Below are 17,916 nucleotides of genomic sequence, written 5' to 3'. Positions count from 1 at the left end.
CTGTCTCAGAGGATGCTGCTCCTGATAGCTTGGGAGTATTTTCAGCACCACGCTTCCGCTGGCCTCCCGTAGCATCTCCTGTAGAGCTTGAGGGTCACTTCCTACCTCCCGTCCATTCACCTCCCTTATGACATCTCCCACATGAAGAAGACCTTGTTGATCTATAACCCCACCATGCAGGATGCGTGCAATCACCAGCTCACCACCTTCCACCCGGAAAGTCACACCCTGAAAGAAGAGATGGAAGAAAGGCACTCTTAAAACAAAAAGCAAGTATTGGCAGAGGTGGAATTTGGTAGAGAACAGGAACCGTTTTCCAGCTTACCAAATGCTCTCCTGCATTCTTTCTGACGCCCACCATACGCACAGCATCAGGTGGAACGGGCTGGTTGCTCAGGGTGGGATCCAGAAGTGGGCTTGGTGGAGGAGTCTCATAGTTTTTGGAAGCCACTGAATCATGAGTTTGTAAAAGAGACTATAGAGGAAGAAGATAAAAATAAGTAAAACTCTAGGGTTCATTACAGCCAATAAATGGTTTTGGATACAGAGTTTATGCCTCCACTGCTTTATTTTCAGATGAAATATGGAAACATAATACATATTAGAAATGTAATGTAACTATATAGAGATTCCATAGGATTGGCATTAGGGAACCACTGATAGTGTGTAAAGGTAGGGTGCTGGTTGTTTGTCACATCCTCCATGTTTCCCTCCTTGTTGGGTGCCAAGTAAGGGTCACATTAGAGGCCTACCCTGGGGTTGGGTCCTTCTGGGCTATGCTAGGCACCTTATACAGGGGTCACTTTACTACACATGGGGTATCTTTGCTTTGTGCTATCTTCATCAATGCCCTGGGACAAGGCTGAGGGGAATAGTCAACCTTAAGGCAGACCTCTACTCTTATAGAGATAAACGTACACCATGTACACCTAAGCTGCAACTGTTCTCCAATTAACTCTCGTGTGACAATGTACTCCTTCTCTGTAATCTGCATTTAGGAGGGATACACTAAGCCAATGTCCACATCCACCTGTCCAGCATTTTCCACTACTACTCTTGAGTAGCGGAGTGGACCCCGCCTTGCGCAGGCTCCACACATGCACTTAACTCTCGAACCTCCATATCTCTGTACAGGATGGGAACTTCTGCAGTGCAATCCACTCCCATTGCTTAGGGAGACAGACCGTTGGCTGAAGGAGTGCCGACGATATCTCCCTCACTGCTAGAGGCTGCTCCACCTAGATCAGGTACATGCTATCAACAAGCTGCTTTACGTTACTCTTGGTAACCACTATGTCTTCCCATTACTCCACGCCACACGAGTACCTATCATGTGTTAAGAAGTTCTTGGTAAACTATATGGTTGCTGGTTACTTGCAATACAGCTCTTTGGGTGTATTGCAAGTAAGATCAGGCAAGAACAACATTTCAATACTTGGAAAAATGCAAAAATGTAACATTCCAAAGTCTAACATACAATTGAAAGGTTATTCCTACATCCCTACTCCTAACTACAGGATTGTCCTGCCCTGGCATACCTGCAAAGATGAAGTTCAGAAAATACAATCCTTCAGAGGCATACTCCAGTGCTGCTATCTTCAGGGTGAACCCCAGGTGACTTTACATTCCAGTGACGATTGATGACCTCCTTCTGCTCCTCACGGGTATCATTCTCTGTCTCTCTCACTTACGGGTCTTTACAGCTTTCTCTCTTTCTCTTGAGCTCTCCAAAGTGGAATATCCCCTACTCTCCCCAACTACCCCTCCAGGCATCCCCTCTCACACTCCGGGGTCCTCTCTTCTCCACTCCGGGGTCCTCTCTTTCCAGAACACTGTCCCATATTTATATATATCAAAGGATTAGTGGGCTGGACCCAGAGAGGAACCAGGAAAGGCATTACCTTCTACCCTCCCAGTCGGGTCAGGACCGATCTAACTTTTTTAATCTGCTTACCAGTGGCTGCACCCAGGTCAAGAGATGGGAAGGAGATGCTTCACATAGGTAAAACTAGATTTTTATTTTTTTAGGGGGATTCCCTGGAAAACTGAAACACCTCTACAAGTTTAAAAACAGCTGCTTTGCTGCTTTTTTTACTTAAAAGCTCTGCCAGGGGATCATAATCCAAAAATGGAATTAGACTTTAATAACTATTCCCCACAAAATTACATTTCAGTTTTTATTATATGAGGGATAGTTTGTTCCATCTCTCAGAAACTTTTGGTGGTACCTCCGCTCTGAGCTCCTGGGTCTGCACACCTGCTGCGACTATTATAATTAGTTCCTTGCTGGATTTTTATTTATTTTATATTATGTGTAAATTATCAGCAGAACCTGCACCATACACAAAGGTGGGCATAAATACCTAACACTTTCAGGTGGACGGGAACAGGATCTGGAATAATGGGAGAAAGATCTTGCTATTGGAGTATCCAAGAAATATAAGAAGCCTGCGAAAGATTCACCAGGCTCCATAAATATCAGTTTTGGATGGACTGACCCATTTATTATAAATTACTGCACTACCAGGAAATCACTGTGGCCTAATGCGAGGTAAAGAAAGGGAGGCTCCATTTATGTTACCACATTGAATGACTTCTTGGAAATACCTTGTAATTACTACTGGTCAGGCATAGATAATAGACATTGAAAATCCTACTTCCTTATCTGATATCAGTGGGGTTTTATGACGGATTATGACCTCTATGCCTTGTGTGCTTATTCTTGATGTGATTTATGCTACGAGCTATATCTCCTGGTATGCACTGGCTAATGTTTCTCCCATGTCTGTCTTTACGAAAAAGTTGTTTAAAATAAAGAATTATAACTGACCTGACCTGACCTGCCCATGACTCGCACATTTGCTTGCTTCCATTTTTGGGAGTTAAGCTTCTATATGTGCAAATCGTGTAATAAAAAAATGTCAGTGCTTTAGAAAAATTATAAAGAGAAAACTAGAGCTGCTAGCAAATTATACATATACCCAAATACAATAATACAAAACAGTTGCAGCGCTCAAAATTGGTTAAACATAGTGAAAAGGTCCATTGTGAGTCCAAAACAATAACTAAATTAAAGACAAGAAAAAGTGTCCCAGTGTAAAGAACAAAAAATGATTATTGTCACTCGTGAACACTGTCCTCCACCGTACAGATAAAGTGCACACTCACCAGAGCTAGTTGCTGTCCAAATTATAAGACAGCATGTAGCTACTGGTGTCTAGGTCCTTTTCGATCCTGAAGAGCAAATTAACCAATTCAGAGAGTCTCTTTGTGTGGAATCGTAGCATCAATTAAGCGCATATGGAGATCCAAATCAAAAATATAGAGATACTCAGTGTAGCAATCAATACAAAAGGTCTTTAATTAAAAATGCAAAATCGCAAAAGTGATTAAAATGACACTGACAAATCGCAGTATGATACCAATAGAAAGAGGTCCAACCAAAAGGAAAAGGCGAAGATGTATCTAGTCACTTACATCAGGAGCCACCACCTCAGATATTAAAGTGGTGGCTGGGCCTCAGGCATGTCTCAATAGCTCTACGGCTGTTTTGCGACCTTTTCACTATGTTTAACCAGTTTTGAGCGCTGCAACTGTTTTGTATTTAAGCTTCTATATGCACCACATAGATGTCTGCCTGGTCACAGCCAGTATATGGATATTAAAATGAATGTTTGACTGTAAAAGGTGAAAGTGTGACAAATACCATGAAAAGAGGTTTTTGTGTTACCTGGAAATGTGGCTCCTGCAGGATCTTCCGCAGTTCAGCTGCTGCCCCATTGGGATCTCTGACTGCAGGCTTCAGATCTTGGAGGATCTCCTGGACCAGCTGCAGATTATTTTCCCTCACAGCTTCAAGGCGGGTTTCCTCAATCTGCTCATGGGGCTATGGAGGAAGAAAAGGGCAGTTTTAGTTAAATAAGGACAAACGCATAACAATAAAAAACAGTAGTTGTGGGGGGAAAAAAATTACTCTTACTAAGAAACCACTTGGAATGTTATTCATTATACTCAATACAAATCGGACTCCAAGCCAAGAAATTTCAGGAAAAAAGTGAAACTGACCAGTGATACTCCATTTCTGTCTAGCAATTGTGCTAGACATTGTAACATCCATTAAATTTACTTATATCTGAGATTAGTGTAATAATTGCCAGCTGGAACGCAGAAAGCACCTTCACAGGATGACTGGCAGTGGTTTCCATGCTTCCTCCAATAACTTCCCTTAATCTGCTCCTTCATGTCCCTTTTAGATTTCATAAATCACCATTGTTTGGACATGTTCATTCTCCTAAATCTTATTTTTCGAATCCTGCCTTTCCCAATGTCTTCATACACCCCGTGCCAAGACAAGGTCTTCTGGCACCCAATGCTAAGATATCAGAGAGCACCTACCCTATTACTCCTGCTGAAACAGATGGAGTTTACATGACTAGGGTAGTTCAGATCCCACCTGTTTAACCATATTACCTGGATAAGTACCCAACAACCCCCCGCTTTACCTTTAAATGACAACACTAACTCAACATTGGGATTAAATGGCCGGTTCAGCCTTTTATTAACCACTTGCCGTCTGCTCACTCGAGCACTACTGCGGCAAAGTGGCTCGATAACGTCTGACGACGTAGACCTACATCGCCAGACATTCCCCTTTCTCGGCGGCGCGCGCGCGCCGCCGGAGGCTAGCTCCCGCTGTATTCAGTCACAGCGGGAGTCGGGCCAGGGGGAGGAGCGGCGGCGATCGCTGCCGCTCTTCCCCGATCGTCGAGGAATCGAGTCTGGAGATCCGCCCGCTTGTGTAAACAGAGCGGGCGGATCTCCTAAGTGACAGACAGTGACAGATTGCAGGGTTCAGCATAGCTGAACATGCGATCTGTCCCTGTGTCACTCAGTCACCTCCCCCCACACATGTTAGTAAGCACCAGGCATACATTAACCCCTCCCTCTCCAATAAAATTAACCCCTTCCCTGCCAGTGTCATTTTTACAGTAACAGTGCATATGTATAGCACTGATTACTGTAGTAATGTCACTGGTACCCCCAAAAGTGTAAAAAATGTCAGTCAAGGGTCCGATCTGTCCGCCGCAATGTCGCAGTCCTGCAAAAAAAAAAAAATCGCAGATCGCCGCCATTACTCGTTAAAAAAAAAAACACCAAAAATGACAGAAATCTTTCCCTTAGTTAGTAAACGCAATAACTTTTGCGCAAACCAATCAAAATACGCTTATTGTGATTTTTTTTTTACCAAACATAGGTAGTAGAAAACAAATTGGCCAAAAATGTAAAAAAATTTTGATTTTTACATTTTTTTGGGGGGGAATTTCATATAAAAAAATGTGAAAAATATTGTTATTTTTGCAAAATTGTCGCTCTTTTTTTGATTATAGCGCATGATCAAAAAATCGCACAGGTGATCAAATACCACCAAAAGAAAGCTCTGTGTGTGGGAAAAAAAGGACATAATTTTTGTTTCGGTACGGCGTTGCATGACCGCGCAATTGTCAGTTAAAGTCGCACAGTGCCGAATCGCAAAAAGTGGCCCAGATGTAAGACAGCAAAATCCTCCAGTGGTAAAGTGGTTAAACAAAACCATAAATAACAGAAATACATAAAACAGTCAAACCAATCCAGATCAAAGAATGGTTGTGGATCCTTGACAATACCATCTCCCACAACTTTGGAGTCTGTGGTACCATTAAGTTAGGTTCTGTCCCCAGCCGCCAAAACACTGACTTGAGAACTATCCAAACTGACCAGAGACCCCTACCACCTTATACTACCCGGTCGGTCTAGACTAAACCAGACCAACCATAGGACTCCATACCGGAGATGGGTCCCACCATTTTATCGTTCAACACCATGTTTTGGACCCTGGTCAAGGACCCCAACAGCCAACATCCAACCTTCTTAGCAGAACAGCAGAAAATGGCATTACCAGGGCGGACGGGAGGGACATTTCTTCTATGATCTCCAGTCTGCAAGTGAAGCCCCTTCACTCCTCCCCTCCAACTACTCTCTCTCCTGCTCCTCCCCATCAGCTCGTCTACTCTGCCAAAAAGGTAAGAGCCCTGACCTCTCATATGCCAATTACTAATTTAAGCCCCTACTGCCTGGTTTTCCTTCCACCCCATCATGTATGCCCTATACTTATCATTTCCTTCAAGCTCTGGGCATGTCTCATCCAGTGGTGGGGAAGGTGCAGGTTGTACTAAGGCAACCACTGTTCTCTGGCCCTAGCCTTACTACCATCTGGTCCTAGGACAGCAGACTGGGAAGGGTGGTGATGTTGCATCATGGTAAAGCCATTGTGATTTAGTCATAATCAGCATGTTAAAACAGAGCCGGATTTACAATAACATTATGATAAGAAATTTTGTTCTTCTATCTTGTAACTAAAGTAGATTATAATTTAGTGCCAATTCATTTTCTTTTGCAACTAAAATTATATTTTTGGTAGAAAGTATTTTTTTTACAAAACAAACACATGCAAATGTACAAAGAAGCAAAAAGTAATAATAGCAAAGAGATAAAAAAAGGTTGATAAAAACAAATTAGCTTTAACTTAATAAGGGCCCCAGCTGCTCCCCCGCCATCATCACAGTGCCTGAGGCGGAAGCATTTCCTGTCTCTGCATACATCCCATGTATGATCCAACATAAGATGAACTCTTATTTGGAAGGCCTTTAAGCCCCATTTATCTTGCTATGATTTTTTTTGGTCGAAGACAGAGAAGAGGAAGCTTATTTAAGTGTGGGGACAGGTATGGCTCCTGTGTTGAGAATTTCAGGTGGAGCTTGCTGAATCTCAGGACATTTTGAATTATAGGAATGATATTTAATATATGGGACTATGTAGTCTTTCACAGATTAGTTTAGGAACACCAAGTCTTCTGACCAATGCTGGATTTACCAGTCAAGATCTACCAGTCTCCTTTAGCTCTCACACAGTATCTGCCTTTACTAGAGTGCCAGGACAAGTTCATCTACATCCAGGGCAAAGATGCCAAATGCACCACGCCCCTCCCCCCAAATGCATGAGCATTATATGTCTGCAAAAATTCCTTTTCCCCATCCAAAAAAAAAAAAATTTGAGCGCTAATCTTTACACTTACCCCCTAAGCATAAATTCCCCTCACAAGCCATTCTCCCCAAACAAAAATTGTCCCTCTTCCAGTACAAATCCCCCCTACCAGCTCAAATCCTCTCCTTCACCAAATCCCCCCTCCTAGCACAAATCTTCTACCCCTCAAATTTCCCCGCTGAGTATAAATTATCTTTCCCCCCTAAAAACACCCCTCTCTCACCACAAATCACCCACTCCAAATTCCCCCTCCTAGTACTAATTCCCCCCCCCTAAATTCCCCTTCCTAACACAAATCCACCCTCCTAGATAAAATCCCCCCTCCAAATCACCCCTTTTAGCACAACCTCCCAATTTCACTGTGCCCAGGGCAGCAATCCCTCCTGCCCACCCCTTGTCCCAGTTCTGCTTTACTGCAACACATCTCCGATTCTCCATCCTTTTTACTTACCGTAGGACTCTCCATGATGCCTTTGAGGAAGATGAGATCCAGATCAGAAGAAGGAGGGAGATCAGAAAACGGCTGCAGGACTTGCTGCATCCCTGTAAGACAGACAGTAGTAGAAGCATCTCAGTCTCTGCGGGAACACTAAATGACCAAACATTTGTGGACACCATATAAACTTGTTGGAAATCCAATTCCAAAATCATGGGCATTAATATGAAGTTGATCCCCATGGGGTTTTAAGCCTTTACACTTCTGGGAAGGCTTTCCACCAGATTTTGGAGTGTATATGCAAATTTATGTACATTCAGCCAAAAGAACATTTGTGAGTTTAGGAATTTGGAGAAGAAAAAACGTGACGCATTCCAGGGGTCAGAAAACTCTCCACCCTTCATCAGGGCTACATCTTTACTGCTGTTCACGCAGATGCTAGGGCTAAAAACTCACCTGGTCCCTCAGATAACTTCTTTCCATAGATTTATGGAGGAAAGCCCTATTTTGAGTTCAAGTCAAGGGTCTTACTTTACCCGAGTGCCTGATGAAGAGTTTTCTGACGTCCGAAACACGTTGGCTGCTTTTTTAGTGCAAAGCAATAAATCAGTTTGGAGGATTTTATCATTTGATTTGATGCTCCTTCTTATGGTTTCTAATGTTTTTTTTCTAATAACCTGCTATGCATCCACTGGAGGGTAGCCCTGTCTGCTGCAAGAAGCCAAACCTGAGCCAGTGAGCTCTTTGAATGTTTTTTAAAAAAATAGGCTGCCTTCGAGCAAAGCACAGCTTAACTCACATTGCCACGTGTATGTTAATAGACGTGAAGCCAGAGGATAGGCAGAGCTATGAACTGTCCCAGCTGTACCTTCATTTCCACATTTGGTCACTTGGCACAACAAACAGTTAAATGGAACTTCGGGCTGCCACTTCACGTAGTTGCTCTAAGAATGTACGGTGGAACCTGGCTGGCTTTTCTAACATTTTAATAGTTTTGCCAATTCCTACAAAGTAGGCAAACATTTGGAATATATAATTAACATTCTTGATTCTTGCAAAAAAAAAAAATTACCTTCCCGGTGTGAATTGGACTCCTCTGTAGGATCCATAGATACCTCATCTTTGGACAGCTCAGGGCTGCTCATAATGCCTCTTCTGCTATTTCCCTTACTGATCTTCTCTCTGTTGCACGCTTTCTGACTTTATTCCATTGCCACTACCACTCTGCCTCTGCTCGTTCTCTCTGCGCTTTTTACGCCCATCCCCGTCCTCACATGTTGAATAAGGGGCATGGACAGAGATGGAAAGCCACAGTGACAGCATCAAGCTAGCCAGTGGTGAGAAAAAGCCATCAAACACAACCCACAGCCTTTCAGTGAACCTTTCAAAGGGTTAAAAAAAAGCCAACAGAGAGATGATCAACCAGTAGAAACCCAGGGCAAGAGGCATGCTACCTCTCGATTGGTCAGGGCCAAAAAGTGTACATACTACGGAATGGAAAAGCAGGGATGACCTGGTGGTTTCCTGCTTTACGAGAAGCAGAGCCCACCATCCTTTGTCCCCCTATCACCAAGCCCCCTTTAAGGCTTGGTGCTTTGAGCATCCCTCTCTAGTTTCCATGGTAACCGGAGGATTACCCAGGATGGGTACCAGCCATGATGCTGGCTTAGTTAACTCCTGCACCGCTGAAAACAGAGGAGCTACAGGAGTTATTGTACGCTGCCATATTGCTGACCTACTTTTCCTGCAGTGCTGTCATACAGAACATCGTAATGTCAAAGATGATAAATCTGTGTTATCTCTATAATAAACATATACTATATATATATATATATATATATATATATATATATATATATATATATATATATATATATATATATATATATATATATAAAGCATACAATAATATATATAATCTATCCTTCAAATTATATCTTTTTATTTGTATGCATATACTGTCTTTATATAAAACATAAATTACATTTTTTATTTGTATGTTATCTTTATAAATAGATACATATCTATCTATCTATCTATCTATCTATCTATCTATCTATCTATCTATCTATCTATCTATCTATCTATCTATCTATCTATCTATCTATCTATCTATCTATCTATCTATCTATCTATCTATCTATCTATCTATCTATCCTGCATATAAATATACAGCATGTATGAAATGTGTGAAATATTAAGCATTTTATACTTTGACATCCCATTTTTGCCATTTTATAGATTGCCTAGGCATTCTATACAGTGGCTAATTTCTATATATAGATAATTTAAGGAATATTTACAATTAATTATTGTATGGTATGTAATCTACAGTATATGTATATGTTTGTATATCTATCTATCTATATGTAATCTATATCTGTATGTTATTTCTTATCTACATATTTGATATATATATATATGGGAATTTTTGACCATTCTTACAGAAGCACATTTGTGAGGTCAGACACTGATGTTGAACGAGAAGGCCTGGCTCACAGTCTGCACTCTAATTTACCCCAAAAGTGTTCTATCAGTTGGGGTCAGGACTCTGTGCAGGCCAGTTAAGTTGCTCCACCCCAAACTCACTCATCCATGTCTTTATGGACCTTACTTTGTGCACTGGTCCAAATCATTTGGTGAAGGGGGGATTATGGTGTGGGGTTGCTTTTCAGGGGTTGGGCTTGGCCCTTTAGTTCCATGGAAGGGAACTCCTAAGGCATCAGCATACCAAGACATTTTGGACAATTTAATGCTCCCAAATTTGTGGGAACAGTTTGGGGATGGACCCTTCCGGTTCCAACATGACTGCACACCAGTGCACAAAGCAAGGTTCATAAAAGACATGGATGAGCGTGTTTGGGGTGGAGGAACTTGACTGGCCTGCACAACCTGGCCTGACCTCAACCAATAGAACACCTTTGGGATGAATTAAAAGCACTGACTGCAAGCCAGGCCTTCTCATCCAACATCAGTGCCTGACCTCACAAATGAGCTTCTGGAAGAATGGTCAAGGATGGGCCAACTCATTACTGAACCCTACGGACTAAGACTGGGATGCCATTAAAGTTTGTGTGTGTGCAGAGGCAGACGTCCCAAATCCCAATACTGTGTGTGTGTGTGTGTGTGTGTATATATATATATATATACACTCACACACAGTATATATCTTTATATATAATATACTGTAAATATTTAACGTATCTATATATTTTATACAATTTACACTATATGTATAATAAACATACAATAAGAAATTGAATCTATACTTTTATAGAGATATACTGTATATACTATATATTACATACTATACAATAATAATTCTACTCTATCCCTAAATTATCTATCTATCTATCTATCTATCTATCTATCTATCTATCTATCTATCTATAAACATACAATAATAAAAAAATACTTTAAATTATTAAATTACATCTTTATTTATACATATATACAGTATATTACATGCCATACAATAAAAATTTTATAGATAGAAAAATACATTATTACAATTACAATATTAATGTAATTATCTATCTATCTATCTATCTATCTATCTATCTATCTATCTATCTATCTATCTATCTATCTATCTATCTATCTATCATATAACAATTTAATTATAAATGTAATCTATCCTTTACATCATACCTTTATATTTGGATAGTGATGATGTAATCAGTTATGTTTGGGGGGACAGGAGATGTCACTGTAAATATGAAAAATATTCACCCAAATGGCTGAATGCATTTAAAGGCAGAATGCGTCTATTAATGGGTATATACCTGGATTTATTTCTAGGCTAAAACATTATAAAGAATGAAGTAGAATGTAGAAGGATATGAAAGGTCATATAGGAGATATAAAATAAAATGTTCTATCCATTAGATTGTAAGCTCTTCTGAGCAGGGCCCTCTTAATCCTCTTGTATTTTATTGTACTGTTACTGTATTATCTCCCTGTTATATTGTAAAGCGCTGCGTAAACTGTTGGCGCTATATAAATCCTGAATAATAATAATAATAATATTTTAGTGGCATGGCGTTCAGGGTTAATAAAGAGTACCGGTTGTGGCGATTGTTAGCTATGGTGCTGCGTATACCGTTAGGACGCAGGCACTTTATGGAAGACAAGGGCGATGTACATGCCTGGTACTGATGTAACTAGGGCAGATGTATTAATATGTGCTGGCAGCCCCACCTACCTTCTAGTGAAGGGAAGGAGGGGGACGCACACAGAGGCTGTACGGTGACAGTGGCAGAGGTTATCACTGAGATAATAATAAGCCACATGGAATGCAGACATAGAGGGGAGAGGAGAGAGGAAATATCTACACTAAGAAAAGACATGAGGAGGGACGCATGTAATCGCTTCAGATTTATCATCCTGCGAGATGTACGAGATGTACAAAATACATGACAGTGATTGGATGTGCGGTTTGGGCGCTGGGAACCCAGCGCGGTATATTTAAGAATGGAGCATCTAACACCAAACACAGATCTGAATTACAAGTATCACCGATCTCCAACAGTGACCATACCCGCTGTGATTTTATCATACGTTCGATGTGTGATTTAATCAAAACAATCAAATTGTCAAATAAAAAAAAATTGCATAGTCGTAACTTCCCTTCTGATCGATTTCGATCAAATTTCAGTCGATCAGCCAGGGTGGAACATTACCCATCATTCTGCATACCTGGTTCATGAATATAATTGTATTTCGGTCTATCGGATTATGAGGCTACATTGCATAAATGGAGCTGCGATTGATAGATTACAATGGTAAGTTACCATTGTATCTTCACTATCGATTTGAAATCCACTTCCCCATGTGTGGCATGTGGAATGGGTTGTTGACTATAGATCAATTATTACTATCAGGAGAGTTGGATCAGAAAATAAATCGATTGTTTATCGAAGTGTAGAACAATCTGTGCTGGGAGATCATTCTAAACTTTCTCAGCTCCCCCTGTTTAACAGCTGTTGAGATATCAGCCTCACAGGGAGTGCATGGTTTTCAGGGAGTCAGCCGACTCATTGACTAGTATGGTGAGAAAGGAGCAGTAAAGCGCAATCTTTGTGCTGTGCTACAAAGCAGTGTACAGATTCAATGACAAACAATATATACAAACAATATTAGTACTTAAGCATGCACGGGCCACATTACTGACATCAAGCCGGTCTCTTTTACATGTACAGTACACCTAAAACCTCATTACAACTGAACTCCTAGTAAACAAATCTACATATACGGGAGCTGTTTTACCTGCCAATGGATTTCTGTCCGTTCAGTCTTGGAATTTACACAGCTCTGCCACACAGCACAGCCCTGCCTGTTCTTTCTCTGCTGCAGTTTCACTTTCACTTACAGGTAGGGTTGCCCCTTCTTCAAGCCAAACCCCAAACGATTTAGTGGCGCACAGTATATGTTTTTTTGATTTAGTATACACTATAGGATTGTAACAGACCTTGGACACCTTTGGGCACTTCAAAGAGAATAGTAATGCGGTGCACACAGTGCCCCCTCCCCCTTCTATCAGGCCCTATTCAGAGCCACATTCCCGTCTGAATAATGTGTCTGGGTTTCAGGTGGACTGAAACCCGGGTGCATGATTCAAAACCCTAACTGTCCAGGTGAATCCCAGACAGGGACAACCCTACTTACAGGCCCTGGCCCTTTCTAAGCCTGGGGCCCGAACAGTAAAAGAATAAACAGCAGACCAATGAGCTCATCTATCTGTCGCTTTGCCCTCTCCCCCTATCAGCATGCTATTAACACTGTAGAACTCCTGGATAGTTCCTTGTTCAGCTTCTTCACCCCCCTCTCTGAGTTCTTTTTAAGACTTTTCCCCCCTCTGTTTTCCCCTGGTGATCTGGCCAGTAATACACTTATTTATTAGATCCACCCTGGATGAAGGAGCACAGGGGGCACCTTTGGACAGCAGCATTGTCAGTCTGTACTAGCAGATTTAATTTAAGAAATTGATGCCAAACTCCAGCTAATACTTTATAATCAGGTACAGCAGTTTTATTTTGTACCTTTTTGGAATAAAGGTTTTACATAAATAAAAAAAAAAAAAGCTGATCATTGTAAGCACCATTGCAGTAATAAATGGTTTGTCTCAACTCTCTGCTACATCTGCATCTGCTACATCTGCAGGATGGCTTGTTCTGTTGAAAAACAATAGACTTACTGCCCAGATCACCACATGAAAATAAAAGAAAGAAAGCCTAAAAAAGAAAACAAATGCAGCCACCACATCTAAGAACTGGTGGTGCACCGAAAAGAAAATTCCGGTGCCAAAACGGAAGCTGAAAATTCAGGATGCACTTGGCCGAAAACCCAAACCGAAAAAGGCTGTTTTTTAAAAAATGCTTTTAAATTTAATTAACATGGCTAGCGTTTTTGCATTGAAGTCTGTGGGACGGGATTTTGCATTGAAGTCTGTGGGACGGGATTTTGCATTGAAGTCTATGGGACGGGATTTTGCATTGAAGTCTATGGGACGGGATTTTGCATTGAAGTCTATGGGACGGGATTTTGCACTGAAGTCTTAGGGACGCGATTTTGCATTAAAGTCTTTGGGACGCGATTTTGCATTGAAGTCTATGGGATTCGATTTTGTATTGAAGTCATTAGGGGGACTTTTTTGCATTGAAGTCTATGAGACGCAGTTTTGCATTGAAGTAATTAGGGGGCTTTATTGCATAGAAGCCAATGGGACGCGACTTTACATTGAAGTCTATGGAACGTGACTTTGCATTGAAGCCTATGGGACATGATATTGCATTAAAGTCTATGAGACGAAATTTGGCATTGAAGTCAATAGGGGGCGTTTCTGCTTTGAAGTCTATGGGACTTGATTTTGCACTGAAGTCATTAGGGGGCGTTTTTGCATTATAGCTCATGGGACGCGACTTTACTTTGAAGTCTATGGGACGCAACTTTGCATTAAAGACTATGGGACGCAACTTTGCATTGAAGCCTATGGAAAGCGATATTGCATTGAAGTTACTAGGGGGCGTTTTTGCATAGAAGTCTATGGAACGCGAATTTGCATTGAAGTCTATGAGACGCAATTTTGCATTGAAGTCACTAGGGGGCATTTTTGCTTTGAAGCCTATGGGATGTGATTTTACATTGAAGTCACTAGGGGGTGTTTTTGCATTGAAGGATATGGGAAGCAGTTTTTATATCGGTGCATCTCTATAAGCTGCAGTATAATAAATGTTTGCTTTTGGGTTTATTAGCACTTTATATGAAGACCCTGGACATGTCATTGGAAAATTATGTCACCACGCCATAATTGGATGGGTTAAAAATGCAACGCCTCTTTAACCACTTAAGCCCCAGGCCTATTTTTGACACTTTTTGTTTACAAGTTAAAATCTGTATTTTTTGCTAGAATATTACTTAGAACCCCTAAACATTATATATATATATATATATATATATATATATATATATATATATATATTTTTAGCAAAGACTCTGGAGAATAAAATGGCGGTCATTGCAATATTTTTTGTCACACAGTATAAGCGCAGCGGTCTTTCAAACGCCATTTTTTTTAAAAAAATTACAAAAAATCACATTTCACTGCATTAAAAAAAAAAAACGAAACAGTAAAAATAGCCCATTTTTTTTTTATATATTGGGAAAGATGATGTCACGCCGAGTAAATAGATACCCAACATGTTATGGTTTAAAATTGTGCACACCTGTGGAATGGCGACAAACTACGGTCAATAGAAATCTCCATAGGCGACGCTTTAAAAATTTTTAACGGTTACCAGTTTAGAGTTAGAGTGTAGCTCTTTTTTTTAATTATTGTTCATGCTCTGGCGATCGCCGCGATACCTCACATGTGTGGTTTGAACAGCGATTTCATTCGCGGCTCGACTTCCGTATACGTTTTCTTTCGTGCGCGAGCTAATGGCGATGGGGGCGGCTAAAAATTTTTTTTTTCCTATTTATTTTAATTTTCTTTTTAATTTTAACACAGGTTTTTAAAAAAAAAAAAAAAAATCTGATCACTTTTATTGCTGTCACAAGCAATGTAAACATCCCTTGTGACAGCAATATGCAGTGACAGGTACTCTTAATGGAGGGATCGCAAACCCCTCCACTACACTTCCATGTATTCAAAACGCCTAAAACTGCATTTTTGAATACATTCACTTTTTGAATCTGCCGCCTTTTGCAACCGAGTAACCCGGATGTGACGTCATGAACGCTGCCTCCAGGGTTACGTCATCGGAGACCTGATCTAAGCCGCATCCGGCTTAGGTCGGGACTCCATTCAGCCAGCGGAGGTGCCGGCTGGTTGCTCGGGTCTCCCGGTGGGACGGGAGACCCGGGCAGAGCCGCGGAAGGCGGCAGGAGGGGGGTAAGTCCCCTCCCGCTTGCCGGGGTAACGATCGAGCGGTTACCGAGCCACATCGGTTGTTACCGACGGAAAGCCGACCGCCGGCTCTAAACAATGGTACCGGGATGATGCCTCTAGCTAGAGGCATTGTCCCGGTATAACCACGCAAAGTCAGCCGACGTACGGGTACGTCACTTTGCGGTAAGTGGTTAAACCACACAACAGGCGGCTCATCTTTCCCACATCAGTAAAGCTGGCCATATACTAGTAGATTTACAAACGATCGTTTGTAAGAACATTCATACTCTAATTCTCAGAACATTTAATAACATGACAAATGTTTTTCAAGGTTTCATCATTCGATTTAGAAACATTCCATCTTTGGAACGATCGGGGTTCTAAAATGCGATTTTGGAATGAATAGACTTTTCCCAAATGAAACCCACATTCACTGTTAGAGATTTGTTCATTCGAGAACATTTTCCATCCTGCTCCTTCCAATTTTCTGATCACTGTGGTCAAAAAGAAACGCCAATTTGACCCCACTAACCATTAGAAAATAAAGAGGAACATTCCTTAAAGTTTGGAAGGAGATCCTCTGGTGCAGGGTTTCTCAACTAGGGTTCCTCCTGAGGTTGCTAGGGGTTCCTTGAGCAATGGGCAATTTCTTCCTCTCTGATAAGTTCCCAATGACACCATTGTTCCTTTTAGCTATCTGTAATTGGGTAATTCTTCCCAATGATGACAAGAGTAATGCCTCGTACACACGCATCGATAGTTGGCCGTGAATTTTCGGCCAACGTCCGATTGGCCGATTGTCGGCTTGTTAGTATGATGCTTTCGACAACCGACTCCGACTTTTCTTCAGAATAAAAATCTGGTGCATGCTATAAAATTTTTGTTGGCTGTCACCACAACGGCCGATTTTTCGTCAGTCAGTACAGATTTCGGCAGACAAAAATCTGATGAGCAAGACTGGGCATGCTCAGAGAAGAAAAAACACAGGGAAAGTAAACCATCACATGACATCACTTCTGAAGTTGGTTTTTGTTGGCCGAGAAAATTTGTGTGCAGTCTAGAGCACATTTCAACCAACACAACAACACTGGACAAAAGACGGCCGATCGGTCGGCCGATAATCGTTGCGTGTGTACGAGGCATAAGGAGCATTCTTCCCACTGACCATCACACTAATGTGTCATGAGTTGTAGATTTTTAATTTTTAGCAGGGGTTCCCCGAGACCAGAAATGTATTTCAAGGGTTCCTCTTTGTTGAAAAGGTTGAGAAAGGCTGTTCTGGTGTATGGTCAGCTTTAGGAGTCCTGACCATACTGAATGGAAGAGTCAATAGGTAATATTACAGCTGGAACATTTCTAGAAGCCATCTTCAAAATGACCTCCAACTTACCAGAATCGGAGTGGATGGATGGCACAGCCACAGGCATTGAGGAGCCTCAAAAATATTCAGCGCTTGTCTTTGGAAACTGCTGAAGAAAAGACTTGAAGGACGAATGAGTTCTAAAATGAAGAAAAACACATTCATTTTCATTAAAAGCTGACCACCTTACCAAGCCTTACCTTGACTCTAATTGCTGCACACTGTGAGCTTCTTACAGTGTGCGTTAAAATCTGTAGCTAGTCAGATAGAACCTCTCTCATTACCTGGTTGGAGGACACCCAGCTCTACTGAGCACTTTCCTTCAAGCCCGACTGTCCCACCAGCATCACATGTGGGCGGTACCTCCATGCTTGAAACACCCACTGCTTCATACTGACATCCCCCTGTCATGGCATTTTGGTATTTGAATGGACTCCTCTCATGAGCCAGCCCACTGCTTGCATCAGGAGAGAGGAGGTCCAAGGCAGGGTGCTGGGATGTCTTAACCCCTAGGCACTGACAGTACGCAAATATGTGGGTGGGCCTTGGTGCTGATTGGCTGCATATTCACGTACCAATTAGCAGACACAGCTGTGCTGAGAGTGTGTGCCCTGTGCGCTCCCGGAAAAGTTACCGCCGGCTAACGGAATG

General features: G+C 41.5%; 1 protein-coding gene across 3 annotated transcripts in view; it reads right to left on the bottom strand.

Annotated features, from left to right (window-relative positions):
* Positions 1-17,391, bottom strand: part of MPP2 (MAGUK p55 scaffold protein 2) — a 37,523-nt gene extending 20,132 nt beyond the window's left edge. Inside the window, exons 1-5 of one of the 3 annotated variants that reach the window (XM_082271288.1) lie at positions 17,296-17,391; positions 7,532-7,623; positions 3,731-3,886; positions 326-475; positions 1-228 (exon numbers count right to left, since the gene is read on the bottom strand). In XM_082271288.1, the coding sequence (XP_082127414.1) occupies positions 1-228; positions 326-475; positions 3,731-3,886; positions 7,532-7,623; positions 17,296-17,332 (663 nt within the window). In that variant the 5' untranslated portion in view covers positions 17,333-17,391. Of the gene's footprint in view, positions 229-325; positions 476-3,730; positions 3,887-7,531; positions 7,624-8,588; positions 8,977-17,295 lie in introns of those variants that run through there. The other 2 variants (XM_082271286.1, XM_082271287.1) reach the window with 2 other exon arrangements.
* Positions 17,392-17,916: the final 525 nt, after the last annotated feature.

This window comes from Pelophylax lessonae, assembly GCF_965119305.1.
Source record: "Pelophylax lessonae genome assembly, chromosome: 11".
Taxonomy (NCBI): domain Eukaryota; kingdom Metazoa; phylum Chordata; class Amphibia; order Anura; family Ranidae; genus Pelophylax; species Pelophylax lessonae.
This window is presented reverse-complemented; position numbering and strand designations above follow the sequence as displayed.